This window comes from Sceloporus occidentalis, unplaced genomic scaffold, assembly GCF_023333645.1.
Source record: "Sceloporus occidentalis isolate IW3139 unplaced genomic scaffold, rSceOcc1.0.p SCAF_2, whole genome shotgun sequence".
NCBI lineage: Eukaryota > Metazoa > Chordata > Lepidosauria > Squamata > Phrynosomatidae > Sceloporus > Sceloporus occidentalis.
This window is the reverse complement of record NW_028316982.1, coordinates 269,142,377-269,164,515: the sequence shown is the minus strand read 5'-3', so window position 1 is coordinate 269,164,515 and position 22,139 is coordinate 269,142,377. Positions and strand designations below refer to the sequence as shown.

Here is a 22,139-nt window from a genome sequence, read left to right as displayed (position 1 = left end):
GTGCCTTCAAGTCCACTTCTGACTTATGGTGACCCTAAGGTGACTCTAGCCTTGGGTTTTCTTGGTCACCCAGTGGGCTTCATGGTCAAACTGGGAATCAAATCCTGGTCTCCAGAGTCGTAGTCCAAAACTCAAACCGCTATGCAATGCTGGCTGTTTGTAGACTTGGTCTAGTTTAATTCCAATTTGATGGACGCTTTTATATGTTTTTAATTGTATTGGTTTTTTAAAAATTTTAAGCTGCTTTGTGTCCCATTATTGGAAGAAAGTGGGATATAAATATAATAAAGAATGATACTAAATTTGGAGGAGGCCACCTGCTGAGAGTTCCCTAACTCTTTTTCCTGCAAAGGGCAGGTTGCCTGAGAGTGTATGTCTAACCCAAGATCATCAGTGGGTTTCATGGCCAAGCTGGGAATTGAATCCTGATCTTCAGAGCCATAGTCCAACATTCAAACCATTAGGTTGTGCTGGCTCTAGGGTCCTCCTAATATCCATGCTACGTTCTACGTATTTGAGTTTTGCGACCTTGTGTGTATGACAAAGCCAAAGTCTCTCTCTAGATTAGCTGCATTTATATCCCATCTTTCCTCGAATAATTTAAGTGTGTCCTCTTCTCTTACTTTATCGTCACAACAACCCTATAAAGAAGATCAGACAGAAAGAGAACGATGAACCAAAGGTTGACCAGTAAGTTTAATGGCTCAGAATCTGGCTTTGATGGAGACTATGTAGCATTAACTCTCTGATCAAATTATTTCTGTCCATTGTGCAGATCATTATATACCATACTTTTGGCAGCAGTACTGTGCTCCCTTCCTTAGGGCATTTTTAAATTATTTGTTCCTGCATTTCCAGTCTCCCATTCAAAAGGTTCATGAATAGAAGCTTCTCCACTACAATCCTGACATTCTGATTGTGTTGAAAGTGATTTCCTTTTCTTTTAAAAAGGAGGAATTAAGTACAGATACTGATGTATAGCAACATCACAACAATTTTTATTCTCCTCCTTATCAGTAGAAAATTGTTGTTGAAGATGCCACCCCAGTTCAGATTGCTTGTATAAACTATACAGCATTGACCAGAATTCTGGGAGATACGCTTCTGAATGCAACCTCAGACACTAGTATTAACCTTCCCTTTGGACCTGGTTGGCAGTGTTGCCACACAAAATCCTTGGTGAGGGCATTGGAATATTTGAGAAGTGCTTTCGAGGCATATTGCAAGCAAAGCAAATTGCAAAAGGAAGCCAAGCATGGAGAGGCTGTGTCCAGGACGGGAGGGAGTTTTCAAAGGTGACTTTGGGATTGGTTCAGTCATAGGCCTGTTACAGACTGCCAAAATAAAGCTGCTTCGGGTCTCTTTGGAGGTATGCTATTTAAATGATGCCTGGGTCCTAAGAGTCCGGAGGTCACGCCAAAGCCACACTCCATTCCTAAGCACTGGAGTGCAGCTTTGGTGCAGCTTCCGGATTCTTAGGATGCATGCATCATTTAAACAGCATACCTCCAAAGAGACCCGAAGCAGCTTTATTTTGGCAGTCTGTAACAGGCATAGTCAGTGAGTGCCAGAAGAATTGAATGCCCCTCTGAGTCTGCCATTTCTCTGCAGGGACAAAATACTTGTTTTAGGGTAATATCCCTAATCATCATCATATAATCTTAGGGGTCATTCGGATGTGTTGGTTTTTTTTGCTGCGACGATGTGAAGAATCTCACTCTCACATTCTGGGTTTGTTATTCACACTGTGGAACCACATCTCTGCAAATTTGGTTGCTCGCGTGTGCCAGCAGTTGAATAGAGATGGAGTCCACAATGTATTTGAAACACGTTCAGAGCATGCAGAGTTTTAGCATGGGTCTTTTTGCATCAGTTATTCACACTGCCGATGATGCTAATAAACTTGGAGAAAAACCCGTTTTTGATCAACCTGCCTGGATTAAGTGGAGGCTTTTATGGCAGTCCCCACCCCAAAATCTAACCAGGTGCATTTGAAATGGATGTGAACAATGGAGATTCAACCCAGATTCACCCTGGATTATTTTCATCATCTGAATTCGGCCATAGTTGGAAGGGACGTAGTGCCATGCACTACAGTACTCCTGAAAGATGTCCTCTGTTTAAAGACCTCCAAAAAAGTAGAGTCCAGCACCCTCAAAGGCAAACCCTTCCAAAGTTGAATAGCTCTTGGAGTAAAAACGTTTTTCCAAATGGTTAGGTGGAATCTTTTTTTCCTGTACTTTGAATCCATTGGTTTGGGTTTTAGTTCCTGGAGCAGCAGAAAACAAAACTTGCTCCATCTTCTACATGCACAGCGTACAGCACTATATAAATAAACTTTAATAATAATAATAATTAAATTTGTAAGGATGTCACATTGAAGATGGAGCAAGCTTGTTTTCTGCTGCTCCATAGAGTAGGACACGGAGCAGTGGATGCAAACTACAGGAAAAGAGATTCTGCCTAAATATTAGAAATAACCTTTTATGCTTTATACATGTTCTGAGTATATAAATCTCGCCGAAAGCTTACTGCGCTTGCTGTGAAAATTGGAAAGTGACAGCAGTTAAAGGAGGGTTAATTGAGGTTATGGAGACTACTGAAATGGAGACACACCGGATGATAGAAACAGGGATGAGTTTGTTTATCCCATTAACTCCAGCTGACGAAAGGTCTTAATTTATGTGCTGAAACACTTCAGTGCTGGAAAAAGTGAAATACAGTTGGTCCCCACATTGGAGGCTTTGACTTCTGCAGATTTGGTTATTGCAGTTTTGATTAATATGTTCTCTCAAGGAATCTCTAGGTCCTCTAGCACAATTATTTTGGAGGTTGATGATAGAATTGTGCCAAAGAATCTAGAGGTTCCTAAAGAAAACACTTCCCTGGGCATTTATAGGTCTTCCTGCATGATTCTGTGATCAATTTCTGGCAGATGTTGATCCTATAGAGTTGCACTGGAGGACCTGGAAATTAGAGAGGTGTTCTCTTAAAGTAAAAAGAACAGTGTTTTTATTTGCAGTTTTCCCACATTCACAGTGGTCCTTCACCCCTAACCCCAGTAAAGTTTTAAATGCTTCCAAGTATAAACATTTTTTAAAAGATTTCCATGGAGTGCAGCTTCTCCTGCTGCTATACCTCCAATCTGTACAGTGGTATATTCGGGTTTTTTATTTTTGTCTCTCTCTTCAAGGCTATAGAGCAGTGATGGCGAACCTATGGCATGCATGCCAGAGGTGGCACTCAGAGCCCTCTCTGTGGGCACATGTGCCATAGCCCCCACACAGAGTTTGTTACTAGAAAGCCAGAGGGGACATGTCACTTTGCAGTAAATAAGTGGGGTTTGGGTTGCAGTTTGGGCACTCGGCCTCTAAAAGGTTTACCATCACTGCTATAGAGAGAGACTTTTGTGTCAGAACTTGTTGAAATGACTTTGGGGCAAGGATATGTTGGAACAAAGTTTTAGACTAGAGGTGGGGCATGCAGTTCTCCCCCAAATCCTTTTGCAGGCTGGATGTTAGAGAGTGCATCTACACTGTAGAAATAATGCGGTTTGGCACCAGTTTTTTAACTGTTGTTGTTATGCTATGGAATCCTGGGAGTTGTAGTTTTACAAGGTCTTTAGCCATCCCTGCTTGAGTGCTGGCGCCTCATAGTACTACACATCACAGGACTCAGTAGTATGGAACCACAGCAGTTAAAGTGGTATCAAACTGCATTATGTCTACAGTCTAGATGCACCCAGAGTTATAGTATTGTCAAGCTAGAAGGGACCCCAATGGTCATCTTGTCTGACCCCCTGCTGGTGTAGGAATCCATTGGTGAAACACTTTTGACAGATAGCCATCCAGTCTCTTTTTAACAACTTCCAACCGAGGAAAGCTGAATAAAATTGTAAAGAGGCAGGATCCGAGGAGCTTTTACTATCAGGACATTCTTCCAAATGTGCTCTCTGAATCTCCTTTCTTGTCAGATGAATCCATCAGTCCATGACCTAGTCTTTGGAGCATCAGAAAACAAGCTCAGTCCACCTTCTACATGGCAGCCCTTCCGATATTTAAAGACTTCATATTGTGAAGTTGAAGGCTTTCACGGCCAATATCCATACTTTTTTTGTGGGGTTTTGGGGTTATGTGGCTGTGTTCTGGAAGAATTTAATCCTGATGTTTCATCAGCATCTGTGGCTGGCATCTTCAGATTGCCTCTTGGTCCTCATTCATATCGCTTCTTAGTCCTTCTTTTTCCAGGTGAAATGCAGTCACCATAAGACAGAGGAGAAGGAGCAGAGTTCTTTCAGGGTGCATCTACACTGTAGAAATAATGCAGTTTGGCACCACTTAAAGTGCTGTTGCTCCATCCCCTGGACACCTGGGATGGAGCTTTGCAAGATCTTTATCCCTCCCTGCCAAAAAGGACCTGAATGTTTGGGATCTATTGATGGGTAACTCTTCCAGCATCCCCAAACAGCAAATGCTCCTGGATGTAACCCAAAGCAATGCATGGTCTCTTTTCGCTTTCCATAATGCATCGATGGTAGCATTGATCTGGGAATGGCCCACCAAGGAGCCAAAAATGAACCTCTGAGCCCTGGAACACATCGATGCCGGGGGTATACTTTATCCTCCAGCCCTTTGGGAAACTTAGAGTTTCTTTAGTGTCCAAGGGATATCAGGTGGAACAGACCAGAGTTTTTAAACCGAAAGTTTTAAAGAACCTCCTGGGATTGTTGTACTGTTTCAAAGTACAGATGTTACGGTTTTTAAGTGCTTTTATCTTTTTAAAATTGTATTCTTTTTTTTCTTTAACAAGTGATCACTTTTAACGTTGTAATAGTTTAATTCTGTTTGAATGGGCACAAATGCAGGTTTTTAATGGTACTGCGCTTTGAAATTGTAAGTTGTTTTGAGTTCCCAGTTTTGGGGGGAAAGCAGAATATAAATATAATAATAATAATAATAATAATAATAATACTGCAAGCTGAGACAGTGTGAGATGTTGACTCACTTTGAGCCCCTAACCCACACTTCAAACCCAAACCCACAGGTTTTTTTTTTTTTGGGGGGGGGGGGGCTAAAAATCACTCAAAGCCTCCAGACCTGTGAAGATGTGCAAAAACACTCCCACCGATCCCCCCAGTAATCTTTCCCACTCCTAAATCCCTCCATTTTCATTTTGGGTTCTTCCCAAAATGGTGACTAAAAGTAGCAAAAACCTTGATTCTGGTTGCCATTTTGGGAAGGACACAGCTGAAAGCAGAAGTACTTTAGCATGCTTTTGGGATAAAACTTTTTTGGGGGGTGGGTGGGTGGATTGACCTCCAGTCCCTATAATGGTTCGCTCTTGACTTGCTGGTTGTTGACCCTTGCATCCAAAAGCATTCATCGCAAACTTTTGCTGTATTTGTCTTAACACCAGAAGAGAAACTCCAGTTTTTCAAGTTGCTTGGAATTTCTGGCGCCTTTGGGAGCTGTCAATGTGTAACTCTCCCTCTGCTTGTAAACATGAGCCATGGGCTGGTTTTTGTTTTTTTCTTTTAAAAAATTGATCATTATTCTGTGTCAGAGTCCATCATCTTGCAAGGTCAGATTGGCAGTGCATCTTCTCTTAAACCAAAGAAATTAAAATAGGTTGGCTGGGATCTCTTTCTGTTTTGCTGATGTGCTCAAAACTGGCACCATCTCAAAGGTTACTGACTTTGCTTTGTCCAGAGCTGACCTCCTTGGTCTGCATGGATGAGGGATTTAATTTGGACCACTTGCAAATAATTAATTTCTTGGTCAAGATGTTGCTTGACTTTTCGTTTTATAATCCCAGGGCAACTGCAGCTATATTTGTGCAGGGTTTGACTTAGGGCTTCCAATTTCAGGATGCCACATAGAATCTCCTGTTTTTGTAGCTCACTTTCAGACAATAGGTATGGGTTCAAATTCTCTAGTTTATCACTCTGGGTAATAGACAGGATTGCGAGTTCAAAATCATCCCAAACCCCAAGGTTTCTGGGTTAAAACCTAAGATCAAGGGATGGTCCTTCCTGAGGCCATCAACATCAACCGCAGTTGCTCACGGCTTGTCAGTCAAATACACACACACATTTTTTTTCTGCTTGGAAATCAAGATAAAATTCTCAATTAAGTGACTGTTCCCAGATCAAGGTGAAATGAGGGAATTATTTCTTCTCACTTAATTTAGGGAGGAGGATAAGGAACATTTAATCTTGCTTTCTTGATTCTGTCCAGAAGGTAATCTCAAAGCCTAGAATGATCCTGAGCTGCTGTCCCTATCTGCCTTGTTCACAACAAAAGTGGCATTTGGGGTGGGCAGGAACAGCTTCCTTGAGTGAAAGATTCCATGTGCATTTGGTGGTTGAAAATTCAGGTTGGAGTCTGTTGATCCGCAAGAGAAGGGGAGCAGTCAAGGGGGTTACAAGTCTAGTGATCCAAGACCTTTGAGGGATGGTTTAGGGAGCTAAGTATGCTTAGCTTGGAGAAGCAAAATAGCTGAAAGGGGGTCATGTAGACCAGAGCTACTCAAAGTTGTTGTCCATGGACTGGTGCTAATCTACAATCCAACAGCTGCCAATATGTGGATAGGAGGGTTGTACAGTGGTACCTTGATATCTGTTGGGGTTTGGTTCCAAGACCCCCCACAGATACCAAAATCTGTGGATGCTCAAGTCCCATTATATACAGTCATGAAATAACATGGCATCCCTTATGTAAAGTGGCAAAATCAAGCTTGGCTTTTTGGAACACCTTTTTGCATATTTTCAAGCTGTGTTGATGGTGGAATCTGTTGATGCTGAATCCGTGGATCTGGAGGGCTGACTGTAGTTATTCACTAATTTTCTTCTCAAAGGCAGCAGTGAGTTGTTTTACCAGTTTCCTTCCCCCTGTGAGAAAGTTTAGCCCAAGGCAGCTAAACTCATACAAAATGTGAAGATTAAAATAAGCTAAAACGTTTGGACTGATCTAGCTTCTGCTAACTTTCTCTGCATGGAAGGCCAGGGAGTGGATATAGGTCTATGGTTTGTATGTTAACACCTGAGTGCAAAAGGTAGACTGCAGCTTGAAAAACAGCAATAGGCCAATGCTGCAGGATCTTCATGATATTCAGCAGATGCTTTTTCAGTGGGTGCTAGTAAGTAAATGTAATCTTTGCTTTCTGTCTCCAGGTACAGGATCCAGCATCCTCTCTGCTCTTCAAGATCTATCTTGGCTGTCCAAGTCCAAAGTAGAGAAGCAACTGCAGGTCATCTCAGTGCTGCAATGGGTGCTGAGTTTCCTCATCATGGGTAAGGGAGACATTTCTGCCTGGAATGCTTGAGGCTCTGAGGCTGGTACAGGTTAAGTCACCCTTGTCTGAAATTGTCCATGTGGGTGGCTGAGATAGGGGCACTTTTGCTTTCTGATGGTTCAGTGTACACAAACGTTGTTTGATGCCCAGAATTATTAAAAAGATTATGTATAAAATTATGTTTGGGCTATGTGTATACCATTGGTGTCACTAGGGGGTTACATGGGGTTCAGACCACACCAGGTGACACCCCTGCTCCCTAAACATCTGTATTTGGGCATTTGCTTGTATTCCTTTAAAAAGCTGAAAAGATGGGTGTGAGAATCAGTGGGAGGAGTAAAAGAGAGGCCCCCATGTTAGTTTAAATTAAAATTTCAAATTTCAAAATTCTTTTTAAAAATTAAATTAAGACTTATTTTTTAAAAACTTTAAACACATTTTACCCAAATTTCACTTTAACCACACAAAACTATATATATATATATATGTAAATCCATTTATTTTGTGTGTATGATACTGTAATTTAATGGTATCATGTTAATTTTGCTCTATTGCCATTACATTCAGTGATATATGGGAATTATAATTTATGGGTTGCATTAGTACAAAAAATATGGGTTCTGTATGGTGTGTATGGGAGGAGGTAACACCATGAGTTACTGCCTTGGGTGACACCAACCCTTGTCACCGGTGTATAAAGTGTATATGAAACATAAATGAATTTTATGTTCAGATTTGGATCCCATCCAAAATCTGGAAAAGAAATCTAAAATCCAAAATGCTTCTGGTCCCAGGCATTTTGGATTAGGGAGACTCATCCTGTAGGACTGATTCAAGCTGTTTTTGTATCTGCCCATTGTCGGGCCGCATATTCCAGATGGGCTCAGTAAACCTTGGCTGGCTGTAGTAGCCCAGCCAAAATGTGTAACTGCCAGGATTTTGACCTTTGAGTGCAATCCTGTACATCCCCCCCCCCCCCCCGGTAAACTGTGTTTGATGAGCCTTGGTTCCAAGTAAGAACATAAGGGATGTGTTGAATCCGACCAAAATTACTTCTTTTCTTCTAAGAGGAAGTAATGAGTAGTTTGAGCATTTTTTTCTTGCTTAGGTAGTTCTTCAAAATAGCACAGCATCCAAAGATTATTTGCAATTTGGATTTGTTTTGTGCAAAATTACCACATGCAAAATTGTCACTTCCAGCTCTGGAAAAACAATTCCCACAATTTTTTCTATGCAAAGAAGGGCATTCCTCATGAAAAAGCAAAGACGTCTTCATACCTTCTGCCATTTTTAAAATCTCATATTTTACAGTTTGTGGTTGTGTGTCTTCAGTTTGTTTCCAACTTAGGTGAACCCTACCTTGGGGTTTTCTGGGGCTGAGAGTGTGTGACTTGCCCATGGTCAACCTATGAATTTCCATGGCCAAGTGGGAATTGAACCTGATTTCTATAGTTGTAGTCCATTGTTCAAACCAATATACCACACTGTCTCTCTCTGGCCTACTCAAATTAATCCAGAATTTAGGGGAAAATGTCTTCAAATTGGACTTCAAATGCCAGAGTCCCCCAGGGTCTAAAACAATAATATTACCATTCTCTGGACTGATGTATGCCTGGGATGGAAATCAATCAATCAATCACATTTATTGGACATGACCATAGAATAGATAATCACAAACAAGTATAGGTATGGAATAAAAATAATCAACAATGCATTAAAATATCACATTAGTCATGACATTAAAGCCAAATTTAATATTAAAATCTTCTTGAGTTTGATTAACATATGTTCACTGAACAGAGAGAAATGTAGGATATTACACTTTGGCAGTAAAAATGAAATGCATAGTTATAGAATGGGGGATGCCTGGCTTGACAGCAGAACATGTGAAAGTGATCTAGGAGTCCTAGTAGACCACAGGTTGAACACAAGTCAACAGTGGGATGTGGCAGCTAAAAAAGCCAATGCAGTTCAAGGCTGCATCAATAGGAGTGTAGTGTCCAGACCAAGGGAAATAATAGTGCCCCTCTATTCTGCTTTGGTTGGACCTCACCTGGAATATGGTGCCCAGTTCTGGTCACTACAATTCAAAAAGGATGTTGACAAGGTAGAGCATGACCAGGAGAGGGTGACCAAAATGGTAAAAGGTCTGGAAACCATGCCCTATGAGGAACAGCTTAGGAAGGTGAGTATATGTTTAGCCTGGAGAAGAGACCGTTAAGAGATGATATGACAGCCCTGGTTAAGTATTTGAAGGGGTGTCATGTTGAGGATGGAGAAAGGTTGTTTTCTGCTGCTCCAGAGACTAGGATTTTGAAAAGGATATATATTTTGCCTTTTCTCGTCTGTACTTTAGATTGTCATGTCCTTGGGATGAGTGGGTGAAACGCTTTTGCTTTTCTTCTATTGGACTAGAAACTGCCTAGTAAGCAGATAGTGCTAAATAAATAGTAGGATGTTTTCCCAAATGATGGAGGGCAAACATGGGTGTTGCTGACCTAGTATCAGGACTTGAGGTCACCCAGAGGGGCAGATGGGTGGTGGACTCAGCACTGGCAAAGAAGGACATGCTTTTCCCAAACATATGACATCATTACAGAATTTACTGCCCAAAGATATGATCATGGTTATGCTGGCTGGGGGATGATGGGAGTTATAGTCGGGCACGCCTTGGGGGGGACCTGCTTAGGAGAGAAAGGCTCAGACAGATGCATTTGTAGAGATTCTGTGCATAACTGATTATTTCTTGCATGACAATGTTGCTTTTGTGCAGAAAATAAGTTTTCTGTGCAAAATGATGATGTATCTCTCTCAGCAAAATAATGTTTGAAAAAACAAGTCCCAAAGATCAAATAGGCATGATTGCAAAAGCAGTCCTATTTTTGTGCAGCAGGTAGAAGCTTTGCTGAAATTTTGTTCTTGCATGCAAGAAGCAAATGATTGAAGATTCTGGAAAGCCTGGGTACACAGCTCCAAGTGCTTGAGAATATTCAGCAGTCTCACTCCCCCTAACAACAGTTTAAGCTTGTTTTCCCTATGTTTGTTTATTTAATCAGCACTTTATTCAATTTATATTTCACTTTTCTCCCAATGTGCGTCCAAGTGCAGCTTACAGTGTACAGTCAGACCTCCATAGCCATGGATTTTTATTCAAGCATCCATGGTTTCAAAATCCTTTAAAACAAAGTACATTCCAAAAAAGCAAACCTTGGTTTTGCCATTTTATATAATGGACACCATCTTACTGTGCCATTGCTTTTAATGGGACTTGAGTGTCCATGGACTTTGGTATCCATGGGTGGGTGGGTGAGTCATGGAACCAAATCCCAACAGATACCAAGGGCATATTGTAATTTAAAACAAAAATAGCTGGATATATATATATATATATATATATATATATATACACACACACACACACACACACACACACACACATACACTCCGGGATTGGAGATAACTTTGCCTCTCAATGCCAGTCTCCAAAGAGGAGCAGTGATGGAAAGCTGTTGCCCTCTTATCCTGCTGGAGGGCATCTCTACCCTTCCATGTTGTGAGATACCAAAGGCCCAGAATAGATCCCTCTTTGGTCTCATCTGCTATTGGGCTCTTACAGAGGCAAAGAACATAGTTATGCCAGTTTGGTACCTTCATTGTTGGCATTATGCTTGCAGTGTTGTGGTTAGAGCCGAGTCTTACGGTTCCTCAAAAGCATTGTGACAATGGGGTTGTTCCCACTTAAGATTTGAAACGATTTAAAATACAACGTTTTTAATAAAATCGATTCAAAATAACACTGTTCTTATCCCGCTATCCGAATCGCTTTGTTCATCGTTCCCATCTGCTTATTTAAATCGAAGTTTTTACCTGCAAGCGTTCCTACTTGGCATGAAATCGGTGTTTAAATAAAGCGATTCTTCTCCTCCATACCTTATTTGGAGCTGTCAATCAATAGTACGTCAGAATGACGTAACGTTAATCCGGAATATTTGGAAGCGATTTATCTTTTGGCATCGTTTCCATTTCATTGACAGCCAGGGAGAATCCCTTCAGAGAGCACAGAGATCAATGGGAGAGGCTTCTGGCAAAAAGCGAAGCTCTTTCCAGAGGAACTATGGGATAGGTTTTGGAGGGCAGCATCCTGTCTCCCAAGACAGCCAGGGAGAATCCCTTCAGAGAGCACAGAGATCAATGAAGGAGGCTGCTGGAAAAGCAGGGAGGGAGCACTCTTCCCAAAGATTCTCTTTCCAGGGTTGGAGGAGAAGGCAGATTCCATTTGAGAAATGGAGGGAGAAAGGCTCTATCCCCCCCCCCCCCCCCATTGATCAGAGCCCTTCCTTGCCTGGGCGAGATCAGATGCCTCCTCGCGAGGAGCTTTCCCTTCCCTGCCTGGGTGAGATCAGATGCCTCCTCGCGAGGAGCTTTCCCTTCCCTGCCTGGGTGAGATCAGATGCCTCCTCGCGAGGAGCTTTCCCTTCCTTGCCTGGGTGAGATCAGATGCCTCCTCGCGAGGAGCTTTCCCTTCCCTGCCTGGGTGAGATCACATGCCTCCTCGCGAGGAGCTTTCCCTTCCCTGCCTGGGTGAGATCAGATGCCTCCTCGCGAGGAGCCTTCCCTTCCCTGCCTGGGCGAGATCAGTGCCCAAGCGGGCAGGGAATGCCTCTTTGAGAGGAGCCTTCCCTTCCTGCCTCTCCTCCGTTAGAAATGGGCTCTCCCCACACAGAGGGGAGGTTGCAATCCACCGGGGGAAGCCTTGTACTCCTTTGGCAGATGCAGGCGCTTGAGCAGCCGGGACTTCAGGCGCTTAAAGCGCTGAAGAGATTAAGCGCCTGTAAACCATTAAAATAAAAAATAAAAATAATCCTTATCTCTTATTGAAAGACCACAGCGGACAAAGGGGTGAGGGAAGCAAAAATGGCCACAGCCAGACGGATGGGGACAGAAAGGGCAACTCCCCCAAGGCCAGCCCCATCGCACTCCGCTCCTCCCATTCATCTAACGCAATTTCAAAGGCTGTCGTTCCTATTTAAATGCTCCGGTTCCTAAATCGAATCAATGGAAAAACGTAGGTCAGACCCTAGTGTTTTTTTAACACGCGTTAAATGAGGAAAACTCGAATCAAAATTTTATTCCGCTCTACAATTCGATTTGTAGTGGAGACGATTGCGGGTTGCTCTAGAACCGTTCTAGGTTTAAATCGGATCCTAATAGGAACGCCACTCCTTGGATTCGATTCAGAACGCGGGGTTTCACCTAGTGAGAACAACCCCAAAGGGGTGAGGGAAGCAAAAATGGCCACAGCCACGACGGATGGGGACAGAAAGGGCAACTCCCCCAAGGCCAGCCCCATCGCAGTCCGCTCCTCCCATCCATCTAACACGATTCAAAGGCTGTCGTTCCTATTTAAATACTCCGGTTCCTAACTTGAATCAAGGGAAAAACGTAGGTCGGACCCTAGTGTTTTTTTAACACGCTTTAAATGAGGAAAATTCGATTTAAATTTTTATCCCGCTCTACGATTCGATTTGTAGTGGGGACGATTGCGGGTTGCTCTAGAACTGTTCTAGGTTTAAATCGGATCCTAATAGGAACGCCACTCCTTGGATTCGATTCAGAACGCGGGGTTTCACCTAGTGGGAACAACCCCAAAATTGCATCACAGGTTGCACCACAGTCCTGTGCCCGTTTACCAAAAGTCCCAGTGTGTTTGATGGGACTTAACCGCAGGTAAGTGCAATAGGATGATTGACCTGCCATGGTTCTATTAATGCTGTAATCTCTAGATGCTGTTTTAGTGCAGTGCTTACTGCAGAAATTATTCTGGGGCTTTGGAGAAAATCTCCATAGCAACTGAAATGGTTTTGGAAAGCCCAAAGCAAAGCTGGCTACGTAAGATGGCAATATCCCATTCGGTTGCCTACAGTTGGTTATTGTCCAATTCCAATATGGACTTGGAAGCTGCAGGTGTGTTTTGATGCAAAGTTATTGTCCTGTTAAAGCAGTCCTGCTAGATTGACCGTTGCCAGTTACTGCCAGGCGGTGCCAGCTTGGATCTGGTAAAAAGCATGAACTTTCCTTGCCACAGAGACCCACCTGGCCACCATATTGTCCGTAGCCTCCTTTGCATAACTGGGAGGAAGGATTGGGATTGTGTCCACTGGCCTTGCTTATCTCCACTAGCATTTATTTATTTTATTTGTTTTCCACCTTTCTCCCAAAAGGGATCCAAGGTGGCTCACAGACAAAAAACTGAAAACATCACAATAAAATTCAAAACAATTAAAATCACCTAAAAACATTATAAAATTATATTAAAAATATGCAAAAGGTAATTCACAGATGGAACCTGAAATGCATCTGGCCATGGCCAAGCAACACCAAAGTGCAAATGCAAACGTTATTATGATGGCATGTACCTTCCTTATTTGAGTATTCAATTATATATCATTACACTTCAGGTAAGATAGGCCTTAAAGAGCCAGTGTGGTGTAGCAATTTGAGTGTTGGACTACTACTTTGGAAATCAGGGTTTGATTCCCAGCTCAGCCATGAAACCCACTGGTTCACCTTGGGCAAGTTACACGCTCTCAGTCTCAAGGGGAGGCAATGGCAAACCATCTCTGAACCAATCTTGCCAAGTAAACCCCATGATAGGTTCATCTTGGGGATGCCATAAGTTTGAAACAACTTGAAGGTAGACCTTAGATTTTTTTTGAGCCAAAGATGCAGCATGATGTGACAGCAGGTGTATCAAAAGACTGTCACCTTGTCTTCTGGAAAAAAAAGGTTTCATAGTGGTGCAAAGTAATGTGTTTGAGATGGAATCCACTTGTAACATGGTCTTCCTCTTGTCCTATTTTCCCCACCTTTACTGTCTTTTCCTATGAGTTGTGTCATCTCATGCTGTGTCCAAAGTTGCTTCCAGTAGAGTATTCCCCGTGCCCAAAAATAAACACAAAAACTGGAGATCTGTAGCAGAATGACTGCTATTACTCTATTGCTGTTTCTACTGATAATAAAGCAAGCGCATGCATGAGAAGAAAGTGGATTTGTGGTACAAAGTGGTTGGTTGTAAAAACATATAAAAAGAGCCCAAATCCCAGTTTTGTGTGTTTGGTGAATGACGTATGCAAAAGCAAACTTTTGGAACAGCTTGTTGAGCTAGAGGAGGAAAAAATTCAGAGACATAGCTTGTGTTACTGTGGAATATATGTAATGCAAATGGATATTGCTGGGCTTGTAATTTGGGTTCTTTCAATAAACTTTCCCTCCTCTGCGCAAAGAGATCTTGTAGCACCTTTGAGACTGCAGCATGAACTTTCATAGACTTAGGTCTACTTCCTCAGATGCATGGAGGGAAACATCACTCCATCTATCTTTCTTCCTGTCTTTGTTGACTATAGTTAAAACTGGTCACCTGATTACCATACCCACAAGTTTTACATATCTATGGCTATTCATACAGTCTGAATCTAAACATCTTTCCTAGCCACCAGTTCACTCCATGTGTTTGAGGAAGTAGACGTAAGACTATGAAAGCTTTTGCTACACCTTCTTTTGCACAGTTGGTCTCAAAGGTGATGCAAGATCCCTTTGCATAGAGGAAGGAAATTTTATTGAAAGGACCTGAATTTTGAGCCTAGCAAGACACCAGGGCTGTTTCTGGGTGAGAATACTCCGGGTAGCTTCGAAGGGAGCATTCCTTGGCTGGAATTGTGTGGAAGGCTTAGAGCTGATGTGATGTCACTTAAGCTGTAAACAACAAAATCCGATTTAGATTGGGAGGATGGGAAAGCCTTAGAAGCATGGACAGGTTCAAAAGGCAAATGCATGTGTGTGTCTCTCTCTGTGTGTATTTGTATGCCAGAACAAATCCCTTCTTAACAAAATGAGTTAATTTGGCTTCTTTCCCTTTCTTCTACCCTTCCAGGCGTGGCTTGCACCGTTATCCTCATGTACATTCTGTGCACAGACTGCTGGGTGATTGCTGCTGTGTATTTGGTGTGGTTGGTGTTTGACTGGAACACTCCCAAAAAAGGTAAGATGGGTTGAAAATTCTTAATTTGGAACCTTCCAGGTGCGTCAGATTACAAGTCTTATTTTCCTCAGTTGGTGTGGTCAGCAGTTGAAGTTGATGGGAGTTGTAGTCTTGGGAATCTAAGACTGGGAAATGCCATTTCTGCAAGTAGGGCATGATTGGCAAGAAGCCTGAATACTCCTCCTGAGAGTATTCAACATTTTGTTGCCAGTACTGCCTAACATAAATAATAGCTGCCCATCTTCATCTGATATTGACTTAAAACTGTTGACCATTCTGTCTGGTCTGTGGCTTAACGTACACTGCAGGAATAATCCAGTTTGGCACTGTTTTAACTGCCATGGCTCAGTGCTATGGAATTCTGGAATTGGTAGTTTTGTGAGATATTTAGCCTTGTGTGTCAGAGGGCTCTGGCGCCACAATACATTACAAATCCCAGAATTGAGCCATGGAAGTTAAAGCAGTGTCAAACTGCATTATTTATTCTAGGCAGATTAGACCTATGACCTGGATCCCATTGGTAATCCCCACTAGAGTAAACCCATGGAATCAAATGATGAATGGTGAGTTAACACTGATGTAGGTCACACTGATTTCGTGGGTCTGCTTTAGTTGGAACTAGAAATAGACTGAGGCCAGTGAAAAGGTTTAAATGAACATGGTGTAAAGCAACTTTCTCTCTCCCTGGCACCTCTGAAATATATTTGGACTATGATTCCCAACAGAGGTGGACACTATGGTTATGATTAATGGAAGTTGTAGTCTGAAAAGTAGGATGTAGGATCAGGGATGGGCAAAATCTATGTGCTGTTTTGGTGGACCTTTTCCTGCCTCCCCAAATGGGTTTATATTCTCTCCTGAAAGCCTTCAGGGACCCTTTCCACACTAGACAGCTGTATCACTATGATTCTGCTTTAAACTGCCAAGACGACATCCTATGGATTCCTGGGAATGATAGTTCGGTATGGTGCTAGAGCTCTCTGGCTGAGAACTCTGAGTATCCCTGCCTGAACTGCAGGTCCCAGGATTCTATAGGATAGCAGATTAATTCTATTTTAATGTTGAATTTTATATGCTTTTAACTGCATGGTAATAATTTAAATGTCAAGCTGCCTTGGGGATAATGCAGGGTATGGGTGAGTCTCCCTTATCTGGAATTCCAAAATCCACAATACTCCTAAATCCAAAATTGTCCACATAACATAAATGAATTTCATATTTAGATTTGGGTCTAACATCTGAAAAAAATTCAAACTCCAAAACACCTTTGGTCCCAAGCATTTTGGATAAAGGAGACTCAACTGGTATAAAGAGGGAGATGATGAGGTAGATCATGGCTGTTAAAGTGGAAACTTAGTGCTATTTCAGTTAACAAAGAGTCTTTACAAAGAGCTTTTTTTCTCCATAAGTCTTTTTACCTCTGCCCAGCCTATCCTTCCTCCTTGTCCTCTGTCTAGTGGGAAGCTTTTTAAAGCAGCATTGGCATTAGGAGGATGCCAAAGAAGGACTGGAAAAACCCACAGTTGCAGCAACAGGTTGTGGCAGCAGGTGTGCTGTAAACAGTGCAATAAAAGAGAAGTTAGGAAAGAATGAGGTTCTAATCCAACTGGTCCTAGTCTAGCTGTGTGTGCCTGTCTACAACATACAAAGTAATTCTGGAGACATACAAGTTACAACACACAAAGTAATTTATATGTTATAAATTGTAATTTGTATGCCTCCAGAATGCATTCCAAATGCATTTCGCAAGAAACCTTTAAAGAGTTCCAAAAGCTTCATTTTTTGTACTTTTGCAAGGCTTACCTGACCTGGCTGTTTCATTGAGGTTTGCGTATTGTTAGTTTTGAGTAAGAAGTTTATTGAAACTTTTAGGTGATGCAGGAACCTACCTTTCTTCTTTCCATGTTATCTATACCTCTAGGACCAAATTTTCTGTTAAAGAAATAACACCTAGGAATGCATCGATTTTGTTAACTGGGGTGTGCCTGTAATTATGATGGAGTAGTATTTCACCTTTTAAAAAGGTGGGGAGGTCTCCAGTACTGTTTATCTTTTAAAAAACCCATCTATTTTGCAAAACCAGGAGTGATTTTCCAAAAGCTTCTGGTATGTTTTTTTTTTCTTGTCTGGATTTTTTTGAGCAACCTATGCAGCTCAGCACTTGTAAATGAACTTTCATTTATGTATGACACCAACATATTCCATGTTATATTTCTGTACTGGCTTTGCCTATTCTTCTCTTTTTGGGATTCTCCACTCTACATCTGCCTTTTCTGACATGCTTTCTTCTCTCTCTTTTTTCTAACAGGAGGAAGAAGATCTAAGTGGGTCAGGAACTGGGCCGTGTGGAGATACTTCCGGGACTACTTCCCAGTCCGAGTGAGTAGTTGTTGATTTGTGCCTTCAAGTCATTTCCAACCTACAGCAACCCTAAGGCAAACCTATCACAAGATGTGTTCAAAGGGGCTTTGCCATTGCCTTCATTCCCCAAGTTGGCTTTGACCAGATGTATTGGACAATCTGGCGGAGAGATTATTTAGGTCCAAAATACACTGCAGAACTAATCCAGTTTGAGACCACTTGAATTGCCCTGGCTCAATGTTAGGGAATTGTGGGAACTGTACCTGTGTGAGACACTGAACCTTCTTTGTCAGAGTGCTGAGGCCACAATAGACTACAATTCCTAGAACTCCCTAGCACTGAGCCAGGTCTGTTAAAGCGGTCTCAAACTGGATCATTTCTGTGGTGTGTTTTGGATCACAGCCGAAGACTACTAGAAGCCTCCAGGTAGTGGATGACTTCCTAAACTTTTGATGCCTTTTTGAGGCTCCTTTCTGTATTTGATGGTTGCTCTGTGTGTTTTGACACAACTGGTGCCTTCTGGGCTGCAACTCCTGCTGAGATATGTATCGGCTGCCCTGGTCAGGGCTGGTGGAAGTCAGTCAGAATCATTCGGAGGGTGTTGACCAGGGTACTGAACCTCTGCTTTGGAGCAAATCATCGCCTGCTTTCTCTCACTGGATAGATTGGTGAGGAGGATTGGGTCCATGGTGCTGCCGAGACATGAGCTACAGGCTCTGTCCTCTCACTTGTCATACTTTCCTCCTCTGGTGGTGCAGCATTCACTCATCAGTGCTTTCTTTCTGGCTGCTTTGGGAGTGGGATTGGTCTTAGTGAAACCTAGTGTCCACCACCTCCAACGTGCTGTAACCTAGTCCACAATACCTATGACTTGCTGCCATTGTCTAGGCTTGCTGGGGCTGATGGTAGCCGTATTAAAAAATAACCTCTAGCAACACACCCGAATGGATCAGGTTCTCTCCCCTTGCTCTGCAATTGGTGTGGGCATACTAATTCCCTGCTTCATCCCCCTGTGGGGCACACAGCAAGCCTAAATGCCCCTGTTTGCCTCTGGAGTCTCATTTTGAGAGAGACTTCAGAGAAAAATTGTTGTGTTGGGGGTACTAAAGGTTTCATGGGTGCTTGTTAGGGTGGAGAGTTATTTTCATGTGTTCTATACATTTTGAGCACTTTCTGCATGGTTTGGGGATAAAAATTACATGTTTTTAAAAAATTGGGGGATGGAAATTGTCAGGGGCCCCATGCAGCCCATAGGCCTCAATTTGACTGCTCCTCTTCTAAATTCTTGTCAAGGTCTTCTGCAGCCTGTCCTTATGTGAATTGGAAACCAAACTGGGCCCCTTTCTGTGTGCAAGGCCTTTCTTCTCCCCAGTCCTCCAGTCAACATATCCATTGCCTGGGAGATTCTGGGAGATGTCATAAAAAAGAGAAGTAATATTTCCAAAATCTGTCTTATACTTCTGTTCATTTCTATGAAAAAGCATTTTGGCCAAGTTATGTTGTGCTCGTTTCAAGTGTCACACACTAAATGGGGTCTATTTTTAAAATATGGCCAGGTTTGTATTTTCTGCCCTCTTGTCTGGCAGGAAGCCCTGCTGAACACAGCTGGGCTTACTTCAGGATAAAAAATGCATACAAGTATAGTATCCTTTTGGCTCATGCAATTGTCTCCCCTGTTCCAAAGTAATACAAAATGCAGAGAACCAAATGGAAAGACCATGATTTCTGCAGTTCTGCACTGATTCCTTCCCCATCATTCCTGGTAGAAAGGGCTTACTAAGGTGGGTTGCAGTAGTAGTAGTACTTGTACCTCTTCAAGTTGTTTCTGACTTATGGCAACCCTAAGGGGAACCTATCATGTGGTTGAGCTGGGAATCGAACCCTGGTCTCCATTGTTGTAGCCCAGCACTCAAACCACTACATAGTTATATAGAGAATATTAGCAGATTTTCTTGTCCTTGATGAGGTGTCTTGAGATATTATAAGAGTTTTGGTTCATTTTTCAATCTTTGTATTTTTGCCGGGTTCGTGGGGTGAAAATTCAGTCTGAATGGAATGGTGGACTATTTTTTTGGGGGGGGATGCAGTATGTTTGTGTGGAATGGAGCAGTTTTGCACACATGAATTCCCCTCCCCTTGTTTGGGGACTTTCTAAATAAAAAATCATGAAGAAATGAAGAAAAAGTCTTGTGATTTCACCCAGTAGGGAGGGGTAAAAATTAAACCTTTCTCTTCTGCAGGCAAGAATGAAATAAGCTACAGTTTACTTCCCCCACTGTCATTGAAAAGTTCTCTGGCTCTTTTAGAGTTGTGAACAGGTCATTATTGGTAGCATTTATGCTTCTGAACATGTACTTCAGCCCTGAGGATTGTTGCCCTCTGGATAAACTGAGTTTAGACACCTTATCATGTATCTGCAGCATGTGCACTTGTGCCATTTCTTTTCTGCCCTTTTGCTACTGGTGGTTTCTTTTGGCGCAGGTTGGCAATTGAGATCCCCAGTTCTATAGTCCAAAAGGACTGACCTAATCCCAGACATTCCCATTCTTTTTGTGATGACAGCATCATTTGGATCTAAAGGTCTCTGATTTTTGATATGATACTCTTCATGTAGATACTGTTTTTGAATTTGCTAGACTTGCAACTAACCTGTTATGGTTTCATTAGCTTGATTTTATTTCTGTACCTTTAAAGATTTATTATGGGTAGCTATTCACTAATTGCTGTCATATTATCTTTTATTTATTGCACCCCTACAAATGACAAGTCTTCGAGACACCTGTTATAAATAGCTTGCTCAGGTTTTAATAGTCCCATCGCTTTTTATGGAGTTGCATCTACCTGTAATGCAACCTTACTCTTTTCCTGTTGCCTTCCGTTATGGCCTTTGCAATATATCATGCCATCTCGTTTCCAAAGTGTGACAGGTCACTTTGGATTCGTATTGCTTGTACAGTACAGTTATGGATGTTTTTTACCCACAGTTTGAAAATATTCAAAAAATACAATGGTCCCTCCACATTTGCTGGGGTTAGGGGCACAGGACCCCCGTGAAAGTGGAAATACCGCAAATAAAAAAACCACTGTTTTTACCTGAAAGAATGCACCTCCATGGTCAACATCAGACAGAGGTTGACCACAGAATAGCACTGGAGGACTTACAAATATCTAGGGAAATTTTTTTCTAGTAATTTCCAAGTCCTCCAGTGCAAATCTATGGTCAATTTCCAGCAGAGTTGCTTTGGATTACCTAAAAATTTCTAGAGAGAACATATTAATTAAATCCGCAAATAATCAAATCCAAAAAAGTCAAAGGTGGAAATGTGGAGGGCTGACTTATATAACATGGCAAAACCAAGATTATAAGAATGTATATACACACATTCTTATAATCTTGGTTTTGCCATGTTATATAAGGGACACTATTTTATTTTATTCCCACTGTATTTAGTGGGACTTGAACATCTACAGATTTGGTATCCATGGGGTGGTCCTGGAACCAAACCCCAATGAATACTAAGGGACCACTGAAATTAATGTCTTTTCCCATTAACGAAAATGTAACTAAATTACATTGAAAAAACATGTCCAGGGATAGCTAGAACTATAAGCATCTTGAATGTAACTTTTGCAAGCTCTGTGATGCCCCTTTTAATCTTTCCAGTGATCTGATTTGCTTGGGTGTTTTTCCATGCTGGTTTTAGGTCTTCTGTGCTTAATCTGGGAGCCTTTTGTACTGATAATCAGTATAGAAATGTAAATGCTATACTGTGCTACGCAGTGCTCCTTCTTTTTGAACAAGGTGCATGCACCTTGCCCAGTGTCTTCTGCCCATGTTGGGAGTGACCTCTGCTTAGATCAGTGTTTGAGAAGTTTAAAAATAGCTTGCTCTTGGAATTGCAACTGTAGGTGGGTTTGTTTTGTTACAAACCTCTCCCTCTAGCACTGAGGGTTAGACACCTGAATACTGTGTTTAAATTGCATGAAGAATTGGCATGCATCGGAAGAACACACCATGTGCTGGTCATGCAGGAAGGAGCATGCCCCTTGTTTTGACTCCTGTAAGAGCGGGATGTGCCGTGATAGAAACAACATGGTTGGAACAAAGGTTACAGTTTCAGCTTGTTTGATAAATTGCTTAGATAATTTATGTCTAAGAGGAGGAGGAGGAGGAGGAGGCGGTGGTGATCTGGTTAGATATTTTCCCCCCCAGTGCCAACCTCTTGCATAATGGAGTCTAAAGCAACCTTTTGGCTCAGTCCAGGGAGAGTTTCAAGGCTAAGCCCCAGAGCCTGGTCCAAGGTCTTTTAACTGTTGGGACAAAGATGGGAAATTGACTCTCCCAGTGTTGCTGAACAGTAACTTCAGAATTGCTCACTGTTCTTGAGGCTGGCAGTGGATGCTGGGAGTCATAATCTAGCATCAGCTGGAGGATCTCATGATTCCT

The 22,139-nt window shown here is 42.1% G+C and overlaps 1 protein-coding gene across 1 annotated transcript in view; it reads left to right on the top strand.

Moving 5' to 3' along the window:
• The window catches only part of DGAT2 (diacylglycerol O-acyltransferase 2), a 55,205-nt gene that overhangs the window by 13,656 nt on the left and 19,410 nt on the right, over positions 1-22,139 (top strand). The window contains exons 2-4 of the mRNA XM_089513017.1: positions 7,172-7,291; positions 15,224-15,331; positions 17,640-17,710. Coding sequence (XP_089369143.1) covers positions 7,172-7,291; positions 15,224-15,331; positions 17,640-17,710 — 299 coding nt within the window. The remainder of the gene's footprint in view (positions 1-7,171; positions 7,292-15,223; positions 15,332-17,639; positions 17,711-22,139) is intronic.